The following is a 20,524-nucleotide window of genomic DNA, read 5'->3' on the forward strand; positions in this document are numbered from 1 at the left end:
GAGCCTTCAGCTTTCAGTTCAATTCAATTCAATTCAGTTCAATTCAATTCAATTCAATTCAATTTTATTTATATAGCGCCAAATCACAAGCAGTGGCCTCAAGGCGCTTTGTATTATAGGTAAAGACCCAATAATAATTTCAAATTTAATTTACAATAATTTCAGGCCCCTCTTCTGTGGAACCAGCTCCCAGTTTGTATTCAGGAGACAGACACCTTCTCTATTTTTAAGATTAGGCTTAAAACTTTCCTTTAAGATAAAGCTTATAGTTAGGGCTGGATCAGGTGACCCTGAACCATCCCTTAGTTATGCTGCAATAGGTCTAGGCTGCTTGGGGTTTTCTATCATGTACTAAGTGTTTCTTTTCATTCACCTCTTTTGCTCTGTTTATACCCCTCTCTGGATTTAATTGTTAGTTATTATTAATCTCTGTCTCTCTTCCACAGCATGTCTTTTGTTCTGTCTCCCTCCCCTCAGCCCCACCCGTCTGAGCCTGGTTCTGCTGGAAGTTTCTTCCTGTTAAAAGGGAGTTTTTCTTCCCACTGTTGCCAAATGCTTGCTCATAGGGGGTCGTTTTGACTTTACAATATAAAGTGCCTTGAGGCGACTGTTTGTTGTGATTTGATGATCTGATCTGAATTGATGATTTGCATTACCAAGCACTGCATTGTCTTTCTTGACCTTCATCCATTCATCATACTTGTCTTTCAGGCATCTGAATAAAGTTGTGTTGCTTTGCAGTACAGGCACACCACTCGTTGCACATAATTTCTTCCTGGTGATGATTTTCTTGTTTTAAAGTGGACACTGATCAAATCAAAATCTCACAGACTGACCCGCACAGCCTCTGGATTCACATTGAGCAGCTCCCATATGGCCTGGGTTCTGAGCATAACAGTGCTTACATCTATTATTGAGTCAGACCAAGGCCAGTTTACTATTTCCAGGGACAATAACCAAAAGCAGATAAACAGTCTGAAGAGTGAAGAAAAAAAATAGCATGCACATAAAAAATAAATAAACAGAAATCCATCTTTTTAAATGTGAGGAATGCAGCACATGAAAAAGAACACAGAAAATGTTCTGACGCTATGTCCAGTCTGTCATCAGTGACTGAAACTTCAATTTAATTTTGTTCAAATGCACAGTTCCTTTGTTCAAATGACCACCAAGAAGTTCCTCATAGTTGTCAAGTGTGTGACAGCATCAGTGAGAAGACAGAGGAGCTCTCATCAGTTCAGCTTTCAGCAACCATGTTCTCTGTAACTCTCACACTGCTGCTGGCTGCAGCATCCTGTGAGAAGTTTTGGTCTATTCAAACTACTAAACACAACAGAAATGCTGAATAATTAAAATAGTTTGGGTGATAATTTTTGTTTCCAGAGGTATGAACTGTATTGATCTCATCCAGCCAGACTCAGTGGTTGTGCAGCCAAGACAGTCTCTGACCATCACCGGTCGAGTCTCTGGTTATTCTTTGACTTACAGTATAGCAGCTATGCAACAGGTTGGATTAGACAGCAGGAAGGGAAAGTAGTAGAATGGATCTCTACTCATAGATCATTGATAAAATGTTTCTCAGACGGCCTTCCCAGGTAGTATTCTCATTGCCCAGGTCTGCAGGGTTTGCTAATGATGATGATCTATTTGTTTACAGGGGTTTGGAGTGAAAACAAACTGGACCAGTCTTCCTCTGAGCTGAAAAGACCTGGGAGACAATAAAGACATCATGTATCATATCTGGTTACACCATGACAGACGGGTTTTTTAGCTGGATACGACAGAGGCCTGATAAAGCTCTGGTGTGGATTGGTTTGATGAATTCAGGTTCCAATTCTGCTGTCTATGGAACCGCTTTTCAGAGTAATTTCCTCATGACTGAAGATGTTTCCAGCAGCACTCAATACCTCGAGATCAAGAGCATGACTGTTTACTTCTGTGCTCAAGCACACAGTGGCATAAGGAGGAGAGGAGCAGCTGCACAAAAGTCTCAGTGATGGAAAAAAAAAAAAAAAAAAAAAAAAGGATGGCTCTTTTTATAACCCCTTTCAACTGTTCAGCTGTGGTTTCAACTATGACATTTAACATTTTTGCAGAGTCACACCTGTTTCCTAAGTTGACTTCCCCTCGAGGCTCCAGCATCTAGTTTCAAATAAAATTTGACCTACTTCCTGCATTTATCACCACTATAAGACATATTTCTGAATTATTCTGTGATGAATTTATTACAACACTCATTTTAATGTATATATTTTATAATAACTACCGTCCCTGCTATTAGAACTCAAATAACCATTTCGACAACAAAATAAATAAATATAAATTATAAATATAAATCTACATAATCATACAGCTGGCATAGGCTGGATTTTTTTGTATTTTTTTTTTCCTGTATATGTCATCTTGATTGCTCCTGATGCTATTAGATAAAATATTAAGCACGTTTTAAATTAGCTTTTGCATCAGGGAAATGAAGCAGTGATCAGTAGAGTAAGAGAACCTGCACTTCCAGTGTCTGTTAGGTCACTGTCTCTGTCAGGTATTCGACTGAGCAGGAGAATCTGTTACACTGGCTTAGATACACTGCTCATCAATAAGAAACCAAGAAAAGAACTACAAAAATTGCTTTTTTAACCATGCATGCCAATGAACATTGGCAAAGCAATAGAATAAATGTAACCATAATGACATTTTATATCAGCAAGCTTCAGATATATTTCTTTGATAAATGAAAAGGCCCGACGATCAGTGCACACAAGCTCTCTAATTAAAAAGGAAACATTTCCTCTGCAGTCTGACCAATAACAAAATCCAAGGTGTACTTAAATATAATGTATTCAAGAACATGCAAATAAAAGCTTCTAAAAAGGGAGTGGTGTGTCTGTGTGTCAGTCAGAGGACGGATGAGCTCACATCATTTCAAACATCAATCATGTTTGCTGTGATACTTCTGCTGGCATCTGCTGGATCCTGTGAGGAGCTTTTATTCATTCACTCTATAAATACATACACAGGAACATATACAAATACATTAGAAACACTTAATATACAGATGAATGGTGGAGATAATGTGGATGTCTTTTCCACATGTGTGTACAGTATTGATCTCATCCAGCCAGACTCAACGGTTGTGCAGCCTGGACAGTCTTTGAACATCACCTGTCAGGTCTTTGGTTATTCTATGACTGATAACAGCTATGCAACAGGTTGGGTCAGACAGCGTGAAGGAAAAGCAATAGATTGGATTTTTCATCAGTGGGGAGCAAGTTATGGCAGCTTTTCTCAAAATAATGCTCTAAAGAACAAGTTCAGTTACAGCAGAGACATGTCTGCTAGAACAGTGACAATAACAGGACAGAATCTGCAGCCTGAGGACACAGCTGTTTATTACTGTGTGCGTGTTAGAGACACAGTGATACAAACCAACATCAGACTCATACAAATACTCAGCAAGAAACAATCACAGATACAAATACACTCACAATCATGGGTGATAGACTCGATTTTTTAGAACAAAATTGCTTTACTTCCTTTGCAGTTTTTTTGTAGTTTATTTCAAAGACAGTGGGGAGAAAATAACCCCAGAATGATAAATATTTTTGTTTTGAAAGTTCAACTAAAAATACTTCTGTCTCCAACAGTTGAGAAGATGACGATTTTGGTATATTTACATGTTCCTCTGCTGCCTCTTCTTATGGCTATAATCTTCTAATGCTATAGATACAGGTTTATGAAAGTTTCCTCTTTTATGAACACACCATTTGCCAACCCCATAGAGTTTATGGAAAAGCACAGACACAGAAACACCTACAGAGTATATGGGAGCTCACAGAAATGAAAAACTGCAGTATTTAATAGATTAAAAAGTGGATTTTTGCAACATTTGATTGCTAAAATTATTGTCATTTACCAAAAATTTTAATAAGAAACGCATACTTTTTTTTTTTTTAGAGGAAAATATGCATAAAATTTAGAATAAGTGCAAATGTGGCAGTTCTGATCAAAACACTAGAGGGCAGTCAATGCCAAGTTGGTCCCTCTAGGAAACGACTACATCAGCAGTGACTGCGGCTTCACATCATTTCAGCTTCAGTATCACTCATGTTGCAGGACCTCACAGGGCTGCTGGATCCTGTGAGAAGCTTTCAGTAGATTCACACTAACAGACACACTGGAAACACTAAGTAAGAGACTATTTTATCTTATGTATTTAATTTTTGTTTTTACAGGAGAAACAAGCAGGAACAAGAATGTATTGCAATATTTTGCTTTCACAACATTGTGAATAAAAAGCAATGATTATTATGCTTGTCAACCACATTGGCTGGAGTTTGAAAAAATAAAAAATAAATAAATAAAAAAGCTGAAAATATCCTGCAGTAGTTAAAATTATCAATAGTTCTTGAGTTGTATTTAATCATGGATCAGGGCATCGCTGCCAACAAAAATAAGCACTAAAATATAAACAAAATTAAAAATAAAAAATTCCTCTAACGATAACATCTACAGTACACTCAACAGTGACAACAGGCAAGGTTCACAAAAGATCGCTGAAATAATTGTTTTCTAGCAGAAATATTACATATGCAAATTTCATTACGTAAATTTGGAGGAGAATTTGTAATGAAACATAATGTTGAACACTAGAGGGCATGCAGTGACAAGTCTCATTCATCTACTTCACAATAAGGAGAATGATCAAACTTTTTTTCACACTGTTTATGTCAAGCACGTCAACTAGTCTGTATGATAAACAAGTAGAAGCTACAGGGAGTGCTGTTCATTCTGGTGCCTGAAAACATCTAGAAAAATAAAGAAAATTACAGCAATAAAGGGGCATCCTTCTGCAGTGTGTAACTCATACAGTATATGGTGGTGTCCATGCATTTTTACTCTCTTTTAAGAACAAATCTACACGTGTTGAAAGATGAGCACACTCAAAATTAACACAGAATATCTTGATTGATGGTGCAGCAACAAAACACCTCAGTGCATCTCAGCCTATTGTACACAGCATAAATATCCTGCATTCATTCCACCTGAGGTGTCAGCAATGTCTGACCATGACCATGGTACTGAGCATGCTCATTTAGTCTCTCATTTCAAACAAGAAGACTGCAGTTTATTACTGTCCAAAAGAGTCATAGTAACACAGGAGACTGAAAAGTCTTGCAAAAACTGTTGTCTGTTTGAGAGGCACTGAACCATGTCAGGCTTAGAAGACAAACTATGATAAATAGTTAAACATGAAATATATATTTTAGACATGGAAAATGATGCTCAAATTTAGTCAGTAACAGATTTAAACATATAAAGTCAGCCTTGTGAGCAAACCCAGACAATGTGGATGAAGTTTCCTTTTTTATGAGTCTTAGTTGTGTCAAAAATTATTTCATACTAAATTGCAAATAGCATAAGTATGAATACAGCAGGCAGTTTGCATTATTTTACCTACAAGTTTTCTAAGTCATGTTTTTGTGAAGAAATAAGTGAAAACATCTGGTTTAACATTAAAGCTTCTGGGACCTCAGGTTAGTTAATCTTAGGAAAAAAACTCTATTAATAATTTACCAGTTCAGTCCTGCTTTAAAGGCGGAGTCAATGCAAATATTTCATCTTCTAACCTGCTACTTATCTGACAGCTTAGAGTACAGAGCAGAGTACAGAATAGTGGACAGATAGTTACACAAGATGGACTGTTGGACAGCACTGATACTTTTAACTGTCTGTTGGGCAGGTGATGCTCTTCACTGATGTTCTGATGTTTCTTTAATTTTTGATGATACTTTATTGTTTGATGTTCCTTTTTATTTCTGTTGACAGGTGTTGATGGTCAGACTCTGACAGAATCTGAACCAGCAGTTAAAAGACCAGGAGAATCCCACAGACTGACCTGTACAACATCTGGATTCACATTCAGCAGCCACTGGATGGCCTGGATCAGACAGGCTCCTGGAAAAGGGCTGGAGTGGATTGCTTATATTAGCGCTGGTGGGGGCAGCACCTACTACTCTCAGTCAGTCCAAGGCCGCTTTACCATCTCCAGAGACAACAGCAGACAGCAGCTGTATCTGCAGATGAACAGTCTGAAGACTGAAGATTCTGCTGTTTATTATTGTGCTCGAGATCCACAGTGACTGAAGTACTTTGAGCGCCTGTACAAAATCATACAGTCTCCTCATCCTCACTGTCACAGTCCTCAGTCATTGAACCAGCATCTTGAGTTCATGGATTTTCTTGATTTGTTTTAATTTGATGTCTTCTGGTAATTTTTAGTTTGCAGTGTCATTTGCTTCATGGTTTCCTTTCCTTTAATTCCTGGTTAGAGTTTCATTAATTTTTTTTCTCATGTATCGTACTGTTCAGTTCACTCTCAGTTCCTGGTTGTTTAACATTTAGTTTCTTCCTCTTGTGTCAATTCCCTGTATTAAGTTCATTCGTGTCTGTGTCTCCCTGTTTAGTTTTCACACTTCACTCTGTTTCATTTTGATAGTTATTTGTCTTCCGCTTGTTGTTTAGTTTTTTGCATTTTAGGCCACTGCAGCTTTATCTATGGGCAGTGGAGAGAGACAGGAAATAGGGGAAAAATACAGGGGAAGACACGCGGGCAAATTCGCGACGGGCCGGGACTCGAGCCTGTGCCACCCGCACCGCACCGCAAAGCAGCATATGTATGTGGTCGACTGGGCCCACCCTCTGCAGCTACAACAGCTTCAACTCTGCTGGGAAGGCTTTCCACAAAGTTTCCACAAAGGCAATTTCTGACCTTCCAGAAGCGCATTTATGAGGTCAGACACTGATTTTGGACAAGAAGGCCTGACTCTCGAGACTCACAATCACTGAAGGTGTTTGAATAGGTGCACAAAATCCTGCACTGTCCTCATCCCCACTGCATGTATGCTGCATGATCAATGTCTTTGTGTTCACTATTTCATAAAGGTCAATTTTACTGAATATTTTAAAAGATCCAGTAATAATAATAACAACTTATTATACTTATTATACTTATTCTAATAAAAACTTTGTTGTTGTTGCTTTGCAACAATCCCACCATTAATAGTGTTTAATAAAAACTTTGTGACTGGTAGTATTTTCTTCCACTGACACCAAGAATTTTACCTCTGATATTGAAATCTGAAATAAATTGATTTACACACAAACAGTTTGTACAGGATGTCTCATATTATGTGTGTCCTCTTTTTCATATAAAAAGTACTGCAAATTAAATCCTTGTGTTATTTCACCAAAATAACAGCTGTGATCCAAGTACACTCTAATCCTCCCTACGAGGAATAATGAATACAGCACCTAACACCTGCACAGCATTGTTAACAATACTGAAGAGAAAACATAGACACAACCAACACTATAATTCTTTCTATTCTTTCACTATTATTCTCTATATATTTATATATATATATATATATATATATATATATATATATATATATATATATATATATATATATATATATATATATATATATATATATATATAAGCTCCCATTCAAGCTCCCACTCAAGGTGCTCAGGAACTTTTACACCTGCACCATTGAGAGCATCATGCGTGGGAGCATCACCACCTGGATGGGAAACTGCACCAAGCAGGACTTCATGGCCCTAAAAAGGGTGGTTCGTTCAGCTGAACGGACCATCAGAACCACCCTCCCCAACCTGCAGGACATTTACACCAAGCAGTGCAGGCTGAGGGCCATGAAGATCCTAAAACAGCCCAGCCACCCCGGACACTCTCTCTTCTCCCTGCTCCCATCAGGCCGGCGTTATCGCTGCCTGAGGGCTAAGACTGAAAGGTTGAAGAAGAGTTTTTACCCACAAGCCATCCGTCTGCTCAACTCTGAGCCCTAACTGGACCATTATTGCACAATGTAAATATTATAATTTAAAAAGTGTGTATAGTGTATAGTATATAGAGTACAGTGTATAGTGTGAATTACTTTTTTTTAATTTTTATTCTTCTTATTTATATGTGTGTGTATATATGGCTGCAGGTACAAAATACATTTCACTGTGCATTGTACTGTGTATAACTGTGCATGTGACAAATAAACACTATCTTATCTTATCTTATCTATATATATATATATATATATATATATATATATATATATATACACATTTGTTCCAGTTCCCATCACTGATGCTTTAAATATTTGATTCTATGCAAACTCACTGACTTCCTCTGTTGCTCAGCTATAATTCCTTCATGGCCATGAAGTGGTGTTTACAGCACATCCTGCTCACCAAAAACCATGTTTTCTGTAGCTCTGTTACTGCTCTTGGCAGCTGGATGTGAGTCCGTTTATATTTGTAATAGTGATCAGTCCTTCTTTTGTAGTGTCACTTTATAAATTGTCACAAAACATTTTCTTTTTTAACAGGTGTGAAGTGTGAACAGCTGACACAGCCAGCCTCCATGTCAGTGAAGCCGGGTCAGCAGCTGACCATCACCTGTCAGGTCTCTTATTCTGTGGATGATGACTACACAGCTTGGATCAGACAGCCTGCAGGGAAAGGACTGGAGTGGCTCAGTACAGACAGTGATGTCAAAGATTCACTAGACAACAAGTTCAGCGTTTCAGAAACGCACCGGCTTGCGTTTTCGTGTAAACACTTGAAACCGGGGTGATTTGAAAACGCTCGACTCGCACATGCGCACTATGGTTGCGACGGCCAGTTTTTCGCGCACGCGCAAACTGATAAACAGTACTCGCGGATTCACGAGTGCTTCTTATGCTTTTCCTGTGTTTTTACCGTTTTGTAATTCAGCGTTGTGTGCAGCAGCGATCCAACCTCATCATCGGTCCACACAAAACCTCTCACATTGGCCGTTTTGTAAGTAATGAACAATTTGCCGCACTACCTACTGTGTCACTCCACGCATGCGCGTCTTGCGTAAACAAACTGCAAAGAGAAAACCAACGCCAACTTGTGGCCTGGCATGGGAACTACATCGTTTTCATCGTTTCACATGTCCTCGTGTAAACGCGGATCGTTTCTGAAACGCCATCGTGTAAACGAAAGGCTGAAACGCATCAAAACGACACCGTTTCCAGTGAAAACGGCTTCGTGTAAACGGCACCTAAAAGGACAAAATCTGTAGCCTGAAGACTCTGGTGTATATTACTGCGCCAGAGAGCCACAGTAACACAAACCATCAACAGACCTGAACAAAAACCCTGCAGTGTCTAAACATGTAAAGCATGACATCACCAGTGGAGGAGCTCTTAGACCACCATAAACAAAGACAAGACGTTTACCCTTACATTAATGAGAAACTAACTTTAAAACAAGTTTAGGTGTTCATGTACAGTGTCAGGCATAACATATTCTATAGTAATACTTTACTGTAATTGCAGCTTTTACTGCAGTGATATCACATGATAAAAATATATATTTTACAATGTAAGTATTAAACAATTCTAACATGTTCAAACCAACCAACGTTTATGTCAGTCAAAAGAATCTACTTGACTATCACTGAACTTCCAAATTAATTAATGAAATACAAAAACACTCCCTTTATTCAAATTAGACAAAAATACACATATTTCACACATATGTGTAAATGCAAAGTTCCTTCATTCAAATAACCATCAAGCACTTCCTCCTAATTGAAGTAAAGTGCGACTGCATCAGTGAGAGGACAGAAGAGCTCAGTTCAGCTTCAAGATCAACCATGTTCTTTGTACCACTGATGTTGCTGCTAACAGCGGGATCCTGTGAGAAACTTCACAAAGTAAATTCAATAGTATTGTCAAACAATCAAATGAGTAATGACAATAATGTTGATTTGTTTCCACAGGTGTGTACAGTATTGATCTCATTCAGCCAGACTCAATGGTTGTTCAGCCTGGACAGTCTTTGTCCATCACCTGTCGGGTCTCTGGTTATTCTTTGACTAGCTACCACACAGGATGGATGAGACAGCGTGACGGAAAACAAATGGAGTGGATTCTCATCATGTGGACTGGTGGGAGCAATAGCAAAAATGATGCTTTAAAAAACAAGTTCAGTGTCAGCAGAGACACTTCTGCTGGAACAGTGACAATAGCAGGACAGAATCTGCAGCCTGAGGACACAGCTGTTTATTACTGTGCACGTCGTGACCACACAGTGATACAAACCACTGACAGACCTGCACAAATACCAAGCAACACACAACAAACATAATGTACATGTGAATATGAACAATGAAGACATAAGAACCTTGTAAAAACCCATCCATAACATGAACAAATTATAAATTTAAGAACATTGTTCACTGTCTTTACATGCTTTCATTTCTTAAGGACATATTTATGTTAAATCCTCTTTTTTTATAACCTGCAGAATCATTCTTTTCTTAAAACTAAGAAAATAATTATTTGCAAATTATTCAAGTAAACAAAATAATCAGCAACTCTATACAGCTATGAAAATATTTCTACATTATAGTGTAACATGAAAATGTAGGGCAGGACTGGAGTGTGTTGCTCTTACTATATGTGTGCTTACATTTATTACTCCGTCTCTGCCCACAAAAATGACACAAACAAAAAACAAATACTTCAAGGCCAGTTTACCCTTTTCAAAGAAAGCAGCAGAGAGCAGCTGCATTTGTATTTTAATGGAAACATAAAAACTGATTCTGACCAAAAGAAATAACCAAATTAAAAAAACTGACTCACTTACCAGCTTTAACAGTGAATGCCTGTGAAAGAATCTGGCTGCAAAGACCACCACTGAGGTATAACTGACTGAAATCAATTTGATTTCCAGCAGATTGAAAAAACTGAGCTTCTGGAAAAAAAAAAAAAAACAGTCTTCTGAAAAAGATTATTTCACCAAAGAAAGGAGTCAACAGAGCAGAAAAGTCAGTAACTGTCCTTTTTGTAAGCACATAAGGGTCATAAATTTCAGGTTAATAATATTAAGTCAATACTGAAATCTATCAATAAAAAATTATATAATTCAGTACTTGGTTCTGATAAAAATAATCATTTAAATGAAAATGGGAAAAATACCCTTCAAAAGGTTCTGTATCATATAATATCCAGTTTACATAAAATAAACTACAAATGATTTAAGATATCTGTAAAATTAATTAAAAATTAATTTAAAACATTGCAAGATGGTCACGCTACAATAAATGCAACAAAAAAAAAAAACTCGATTAGTAGTGTGGTCAAGAAGAAAATATAATATTGGATTTAAATATAATCTATTTAAAAATATGCAAATAAAACTGTTGCTCAAAAGGGAGTGGTGCATCTGTGCTTCAGTGAGACGACAAATGAGCTCACAGCACTTCAGCTTCAACATCAATCATGTTCACTCTGATGCTGCTGCTGGAACCTGTGAGGAGCTTTTAGAGGATTTACACTAATGAACTGTAGAAACACTGAATGTTGAGATGAATCATGGAGATAATCTTAATGTCTGTTTCCACAGGTGTGCACTGTATTGATCTCATCCAGCCAGACTCAATGGCTGTGCAGCCTGGACAGTCTCTGACCATCACCTGTCAGGTCTCTGGTTATTCTGTGACTGACTATGGAACAGGCTGGATCAGACAGCGTGAAGGAAAACCAGTGGAGTGGATTCTCATTATTTGGGGTGGTGGGAGCACTAACAAAAATGATGCTTTAAAGAACAAGTTCAGCATCAGCATCACTGCTCAAACAGTAACAATAACAGGACAGAATCTGCAGCCTGAGGACACAGCTGTTCATTACTGTGCACGTCACCTCACAGTGATACAAACCACTGACAGACCTGCACAAATACCAAGCAACCAGTAATACACAACCACACAGGAGCCATAAATGTGCATATGAGTGATGGAGAGTTTCCCACAGCAGCTGGGCACCAGTCCAACACAGAGCTTTACTGTCAATACACAACAGTACAGCAAACTAACCTGTTTATCCTGCACTAAACTGCAGTATTTTCATGCAACCTATGAATAACACAAAATTAGTGTACCTCAGTTATGAAAATACATAACTTCAGCAGATTTAAAAATGAGGACATTACATGTAAGCTTTAAATTTCCAGTTTAACAGATATCACTGAGCAGTCCTTACCTTTAAATGTAACCTCTCTTCATCCTTTCCTGTCCTCCTCTCCTCTTTCTCCATCTCTAAGTGAAGTTATCTCTCATTCTTTTCTCCCTCTGGGACTTACAGGACCTGGACCTTTAGCTAGCAGATACACAGTGTGACAATCTGCATACAAACAGTTTGTGTGTTTGCTGATATTTGTCGAGCTGATGGAAATGTTGCATTTGAAATTGCTTCATTTATGCTCCTCATGTGTTGTGCTAGCTAGATGCTGAAGTACAGCGACCACAACTTGCAGACATGTGCACATGCTTGGACCCACTTTAACCCCTGAGTTTAGCACTATAATTGATGCATTGATTATATGGTTTTGCCTCTTTCAGCTCTTTGTATGCAATAAACCCTGGAGATGGATACACCAATAATATTGGCTTTTATGTGTAATTGTTCCTCCATTTAGTCTCAGATTGGTTTGAAGTTTGAAGGTGCAGTGCTCTGAAATCAAAACTTCCCTCAAATGTGTTAAACCTAAAGTAATGAGTCTATTTTTAAAATATAAGGAGTAGAAAGTACAGATATTTGTGTAAAAGTGTAGTAAAATGTAGTCAGAAAAATGCAAATAAATACTCAAGTAAAGCATCTTCAGATGGCTGAAAATTCTCTTTAAGTACAGTAATTAAGTATTTGTACCATGCCAGTTTTTTGTTGATACACCAGTACAAACAATGTCTGCTTTGTTATTTAAGAAAAAAAAAACTCTGAGACATATTAAGTACATTCAGAATTGTATATTTTGTGTCTTTTTGGTTTCTGTGTGCTGTGTTTTTCTTGTCGCTGACAGAACTAAGTTATTAACACATATGAGATGCAAACACACTCATTTCAAGTCAGTCCACACAGTGAGGAGGAGTCAATGCAAAACTCAGATGTCTTTCACTCACTTATCAGGCTGTAGAGAGAGTGAAGGTCAGTGAACACACAGTTTGATATGATGGACTGTAGCACAGGACTGCTGCTTTTAGCTCTCTGCTGGGCAGGTGAAAACATATTATTATTAATATTATTATTTGTCTTCATAAAGTTTGAGCTTGAATCAAAATTACTTTCTTTTGATTTCACAGGTGTTGATGGTCAGACTCTGACTGAGTCTGAACCTGTGATTAAAAGGCCTGGAGAATCCCACAGACTGACCTGCACAGCCTCAGGATTCACATTCAGCAGCTACTGGATGGCCTGGGTCAGACAGGCTCCTGGAAAAGGGCTGGAGTGGGTTGCGAGCATGTATAGCAGTAGTAGCATCTATTATTCTCAGTCAGTTCAAGGCCGGTTTACCATCTCCAGAGACGACAGCAGACAGCAGCTGTATCTGCAGATGAACAGTCTGAAGACTGAAGACTCTGCTGTTTATTATTGTGCTCGAAAGCCACAGTGACTGAAGTTGTTTGAGCAGCTGTACAAAAACTTACAGTACTTATTATCGTTCATTTATTTTGCTTTATAATTGCAGTATAACGAGGATATTACTAATTCAAATACCAATACCAGTAATAATACTAGTGCACTTGACTGAGAATTATTGGCACCTTCTTTATATTTATTTGAGCTATGCTCTCCATTCTTGTCTCTTCTGATGTCATGATGTAAGTGATCTCATTATCAAAGGTATCTACAGTTAATAAGACATGGTGGTCAATAAAAATTTTAATAAGCAGTTGTTCATATATTTGGGGCTCATTTCAAACTCACCAGACATTCCCGTACATTCAGTTCAATTCAGTTTTTTTCAAGGTGCTTTATATTGTAAGGTAAGAGATCCTACAATACATACACAGTCGTACAAAGTGCTCAGAATGAACCTGCTCTCATCTGTGAAAAGCGCAGGGAGCCATTGGTGGACATGCCAATTTTGGTTTTCTCTGGCAAATGCCAGATGGGCTCCACAGTGGCAGGCAGTGAGTACAGAGCCCACTAAAGATGTTGGGCCCTCAGGCCACCTTCACGAAGTTTGTTTCTGATTGTTTGGTCAGAGACATTCACACCACTAGCCCCCTGGATATTATTTTGTAGGACTCTGGCAGTGCTTATCCTGTTGCTCCTTGTGAAAAGGAACAAATACTGGTCCTGCTGATGGGTTAAGGACCTTCTACAGCCTTGCAGTGGCACATATTTAGATTGGAAGAGGAGGAGTTGGACTACCTGTGAAGCCTGTGTTTTAGTTCAAAAAACCTCCATCAGATAAAGGTTTCCGGGTGGGTGAGAACTTTCACTGATGTAAGTTGTGGTTAATTTTATTGTTTTACACACTCACAACAAGTGACAAGTTTCTTCTTTTTAAAGGTGTCACTGGTCAAATTCTGAAAGAATCTAAATCAGTGATCAAAAAGGTGGGAGAGTCCCACAGATGGACCTGTGCAGCCTCTGAATTCACATTTAGCAGCTAACATATGGCCTGGGTCAGACAGGGTCCTAGAAAAGGTCTGAATGCATTGGGATGCAAGCATAATGGTGCATAATAGACTGAAAATCTATTAATTCTCAGTCAGATCACAGCCAGTTGATCATTTTAGAAAACAGCAGCTCTTTATTCAGATGAACAGTCTGAAAACCAAAGAACAAACAATGTTTAGAAATCAAGTAAAGAAAAAAAAAATGCAGCAAATCAAAAAGAAATAGACAAAATTCACATCTCAAATCTGCCATCAGTTACTGAACCTTTGTGCAAATGCACAGTCCCTTTATTCAAACGAACATAAATCACTTCCTCATAACTGTAAGCTGTGTGGCTGCAACAGTGAGAAGACAGAAGCGCTCACATCAGTTCAGCTTCAGTAAAAACCATGTTCTCTGTATCTGTGACACTGCTGCTGAATCCTGTGAGGAGCTTTCATTAGATTCACTCTAATAATCTCTAGTAACACTAAATATACAGATGAATGATGGAAATAATGATAATGTTAATGATAATGTTATTCTTTGACTGATGGCAGCTATGCAACATGCTGGATCAGGCAACATGCAGGAAAAGCAATGGGCTGGATTTTATGCATGTGGTCTGGTGGGAGTGATAGCAAAAATGAAGCAACAAGTTCAGCTACAGCAGAGACACTTCAGCTGGAACAATGACAATAACAGGACAGAATCTGCAACCTGAGGACACAGCTGTTTATTACTGTGCACGAGAGGCACAGTGATACAAACCACTGACAGACCTGCACAAATACTCAGCAACCAGCAACACACAACAATATATTTACTGTAAATGTGAATATGAATGAGTGATAGGATGAGACAGAAGGTTTGCTGAGTATATCAGCATCTTTGACTAACTTTGTTTCAAACTATCATTTGACTTGAACAAATAAATGTCTTCCTGCTGAACCACATATGACCAGGATACAGTAAACATCCTAACAGTCCCTGCAACAAACACCTGTAGCAGCACAGACCTCATCAACTGATACTTACACTATTAGTGATATCTGACAAAGCTTATTGACTTTGCATCCTTATCATTATTTATATTATTATTATTATTTTTGTAGTAGTAGTAGTAGTAACAGTAGTAGTAGTAGTATGACTTTATAATAACACACTATTAAGCATTACTGAGTCATTAGTTAAATCTTAATTCATCATTTATAAAGCATTACCTCTCCTTAGGATGTCATTTATGAACATGGATACAAATGTTTAGTCTTGCTAAACAAGTTCTTTAGCAGCTGTTAATGGGTTGTTTTAAACCTTTAGTTAACGTAGCATATTTCTCCTTTAATAAGTTGAATGGGAATTTTAAACACGAGTTGTAGCTTTGTTTGCTTTTGATGGTAGGTCATGATCATCCTGTGTTAGTGTTAACACCATGTGCAGCTGTAGGGGCTGCCTTGCAATATACACCTCGCAGTGCTAATATGTTTAGTATGACTTCCACGTGTGTATTTAAAATTATAATCCGAGATGTACCACAGGAATTCATGTATGATGATGTTGTTATTCTCTCCAGAATTTAAAGCTAAATACACACTTTTGACTTCTTTGTTTCATTTGTAAATGTTTTATAAGTTATAGATTGTCCTCATTGTAGATGAGGTCACACTAAATACTTAACTAGTATTAGTTAAGTAACTAGTAACTGCCTGAATTAACCATGAGTTACAATATGAAATAAGCAGCTATACTCACGAACAACTAGTTATGTTAATGATTTATATATGTCTAAATGTGCATCTGAACTTGTTTTTATTAAGAAATATTAAATGTTAAATTACCATTCATAAAGTATGAAATACTGTCCTTAAACATGTTATATGTGAGCTTATTAAACAAGACTAAACATTTATGCTTATAAATAGCATAATATGGTAAATGAACTAGTTCTTATATAACGCTTTTCTGCTCTAACTGAGCACTCAAAGCACTTATACAACATGTTTACAAGCACTTCCTTCTGTAGCCAGGTGCTTACTATCTACCATTCACACACATTCATACTCTGACAGTTGCATCGGAGAGCAACTTGGAGTTCAATATCTTGCCCAAGGATACTTTGGCAAGCCAGGAATTGAACTGCCAACCTTCAGATTAGTAGGTGACCTGCTCTACCTCCTGAGCCACACCCAGCCCTAACAGGAGGAGTGATCTTTTATAAATATGACATATGTATTAACTAATGCCTTTACTAATGCTTAATAGTGTGTAGTTATTATTTTTGACTATTTTTAAAAGAGAATTCTAATTTTAACTAAGCTCACAAAAATCTGCCTCCATAGACAAGGCAAGGGGAAACTATCCAATATTCATCCATCCATTCACTTCCACTTATCCTGTTCAGTGTTGCGGGGGGGGGCTGAAGCCTATCCCAGCTGACATGGGGCAAGAGACAGGGTACACCCTGTACAGGTCACCAGGTCACAGGGCCAACACAGAGAGACAGACAACATCCACATTCACACCTATGGACAATTTAGAGTTTCCAATTAACCCCAGTAAGTGCATGTCTTTGGACTGTGGGAGGAAACCAGAATACCAGTAACAGAGAGAGAGAGAGAGAGAGAGGCCTGGGCCAAGATGGAATCAAACCCAGGCCTTCCAGATGGTATTCGAATTGTGAGGCCGCAGTGCTAATCACCGCGCCACTGTGCTGCCCACTATCCAATATTCATGAAACAAATCACATTTAGCATCATTTAGTATGGATAATGCAGAGTAAAGAAAGATGGTGGACAAGCTCATTCCAGCTTTATGGTGCAATGAGAACAAGACTCAGATGTCGCCTATTTATTGGTCTGCTTAGTGAAAGGACAGTGGACCCAGTTTAATTCATTTTTTAGCTAATTAATTAATTTATAGCTTCTGAATTGTCAGCTTCTGAATTACAGTGGTGGTAACAAATACTCTCAGTCAGTTACTGAGGCTGGCTCACCATCTCCACAGCTGTATCTGCAGCTTTATTTTCAGTCTTCAGACTCTTCAGTTTGAAGACTGACAATTGTCAGTGTTTTAATGTTTAAAACACTAACTATTAAAAAATAACTGACATATCACAAAATATTTTTTTCAGTAATTTTCCTTGTAACATACAAAAACTTTAAGTTTGCTGCTGGTTTCACAATAATAACACATGAGCAACAGTGAATGTTTCACTGCCTACACAGACTTTCTATCACTGCTGACTGACTGGTTTCTTTAGTTCAGTGTAAAATTCACTTTATAGACTCCAGCAATAATAGACTATTAAACATGGCTTTGTGCCAGTTTTTAATAATACCCTTGCTTTGTTTAAGAAAACTCTGACACTGACGAAGGTTAAACTTCTGTGTGATCTTTTTCTTGAAGCTGACAGAACTGAGAAAGTTATTAAAAAAGGCTGCTAATGCTGACTTCAGCAAAATTCATCCAGTGAGGAGGAGTTAATGCAAAAATCAGATGTCTTTCACTTCTACTTATCTGACTGTAAATAGAATGACAGATCACTGGACTCACAGACAGATATGATGGACAGGACTGCTGCTTATAACTCTCTGCTGGGCAGGTGAAGATTTGCATTTATATTTTGTTATTTGGTCCTCATAAAGTTAATACTTGTATTAAAATACTGCTTTTTTTGTTTTTTGTTTGTCTTTACAGGTGCTGATGGTCAGACTCTGACTGAGTCTGAGCCTGTGGTTAAAAGGCCACAAACTGACCTGTACAGCTCTGGATTCAGTTTCAGCAGCTTTTGGATGGCCTGGGTCAGACAGGCTCCTGGAAAAGGACTGGAGTGGATTGCAAACATCAGATATGACAGTGCTTACATCTATTATTCTCACTGAGTCCAAGAACAGTTTACTGTCTCCAGAGACAACATCAGACAGCAGCTGTATCTGCAGATGAGCAGAAAGTTTGACAGCTGCACAAAATCCTTCAAAATGTATATTATGTTGTTTTTATTGAAATTGCAAACCTTTATTCTAAGACAGGCAGCACAGTGGCACGGTGGTTCGAACTCCACCATCTGGCCGGGGTCTTTCTCTGTATGTATGCCATATTTGGTTCCTTGCTTGTAAGTGGTTAAAAAAAAATAATAATAATATTATATATTATATATATATATATATATATATATATATATATATATATATATATATATATATATATACACATTATATATATATATATATATATATATATATATATATATATATATATATATATATATATATATATATATATATATATATATATATATATATATATATATAATATATACAGTATATATATATATTATATATATAAGAAATGAAAAACACATATATGGTGAAAGCAACATGTATTTTAGAACATTACAACAGATTCATTACAATATCACTTTTTAGAACATTACAACATACACATAATAACCATAATTACAACATTTGGCCATTTCTTCATTTCTCCACATTTTTCAAGACCACATCCTTCTTAACCTCACTGAGGTGCAGGACCGGCATCATATGTAAAGTGTGAGGAAACAACCAAGAACAAATCACATGACTTATAAATGGTTAACAAGCAAAATTTTAAGATAAAAAGAAAAGTTTCCATTCATAACAGCTTCAACAGCCTAGATTTGTACAAAAAAAATGCAGCTGAAGGTATCAATAATGAACAGCCCAAGTATATACATATTTTAGGTGAAAAATAACCGTATGTTATTGGTAAATAGGTAAAAAAAAAAAAACAGGACTGAAAGTCTTATATTCAGAGCACTAGAGGGCAGTCAGTGTCAAGTCTCCCCCTTTAGAAAACACTGTGTGCAGCTTCCTGTAAGTATTTAGCTGTAGTTCATAATGTTACATTTCTAGACCAGTGATCAGACACGGTCCCGGAAAACGGCTGGAGTGGATTGCTCACATCTGGAGTGATGGTAGCAGAACTTCCTACTCTCAGTCAGTCCAAGGCCGTTTTACCATCTCCAGAGACAACAGCAGACAGCAGCTGTATCTGCAGATGAACCATCTGAAGACTGAAGATTCTGCTGTTTATTATTGTGCTCGATACTCACAGTGACTGAAGGTGTTTGAGCAGCTGCACAAAATCCTGCACTGTCCTCATCCACACTGCATGTATGCTGCATGATCGATGTCTTTGTTTTCACTATTTTATAAAGTTCAGTTTTACAGAATGTTTTTAAAAGATCCCATAGTAATAATAACTTATTATACTTATTATACTTATTCTAATAATTTTTTTTTTGTTGTTGCTTTGCAACAGTCCCACTGTGCTGTCCTGAGGGATTGGAGGGATGTTTCTTTCTGTGGCCACTAGGTGGTGCTTTTTCTGTTTGGGGATTATCGCCATTTCTGCTTATCCTCTGTAACCCGTTGGCAGCCATATTTGTTTTTCCCTTGCACTTTGATAGAGAGCACATTGTGGATTCAGGTAGCCAAAGTATCTGCTATCATCCTCATCTGGGAATCACTATAGGGAGCATAGTCTGTGAGTATGGTTGTAATAAGATGCCTATGTTTGTTTGACATGGATATTTTGTACAGTTAACCAGGTTAAGTTGTGTTTTTGTTTCATCTGGTGTTTCGTATGTAATGTGTTATGTTGATAGCTTTCAGCTAGCCAAGTTAGTAGCCATGTATGTGAAATAGGCTTTAAGAAACTGGTAATACATATGGAGCATGTATGTTAAAGGGGGTTCAATGTGTTCATTATTGTCATTATTTGCTTCTTTCATTTCAGTTTTACCCCATTCTCATGCTGTTAACCTAAACGGTGGTGCTTAATAAATCCATCATACAGAGACTACAGTGTGTGGAAGGAGTTGTCTGTCTGCCTAGTGAAGAAAGGGGACTCTTTAACGAGGGCAGAACAGTAAAAAGACTGACTCGACGGTGATTTCAGCTTTGTTGGATAGCTATCAGACTAGCTCAACCTTTCAACCACGATGTCCGACGCAGAAGGGAAAACCCATGACACTAGATCAATGTGCTCACGCG

General features: G+C 37.7%; 2 gene segments (V, D, J or C); both read left to right on the top strand.

Annotated features, from left to right (window-relative positions):
• The first annotated feature begins 1,253 nt into the window (after positions 1 to 1,253).
• LOC115784423 (Ig heavy chain V region 6.96-like) lies at positions 1,254 to 6,137 on the top strand. The segment is given in 2 exon segments: positions 1,254 to 1,296; positions 5,824 to 6,137. Coding segments are annotated over 2 exon segments (357 nt in total).
• A 2,133-nt stretch (positions 6,138 to 8,270) lies between these two features.
• The window catches only part of LOC115783989 (immunoglobulin mu heavy chain-like), a 130,910-nt gene continuing 118,656 nt past the window's right edge, over positions 8,271 to 20,524 (top strand). Inside the window, 3 exon segments of the C gene segment in view lie at positions 8,271 to 8,310; positions 8,400 to 8,549; positions 15,050 to 15,075. Coding sequence covers positions 8,271 to 8,310; positions 8,400 to 8,549; positions 15,050 to 15,075 — 216 coding nt within the window.

This window comes from Archocentrus centrarchus, chromosome 8 (assembly GCF_007364275.1).
Source record: "Archocentrus centrarchus isolate MPI-CPG fArcCen1 chromosome 8, fArcCen1, whole genome shotgun sequence".
Lineage (NCBI taxonomy): Eukaryota > Metazoa > Chordata > Actinopteri > Cichliformes > Cichlidae > Archocentrus > Archocentrus centrarchus.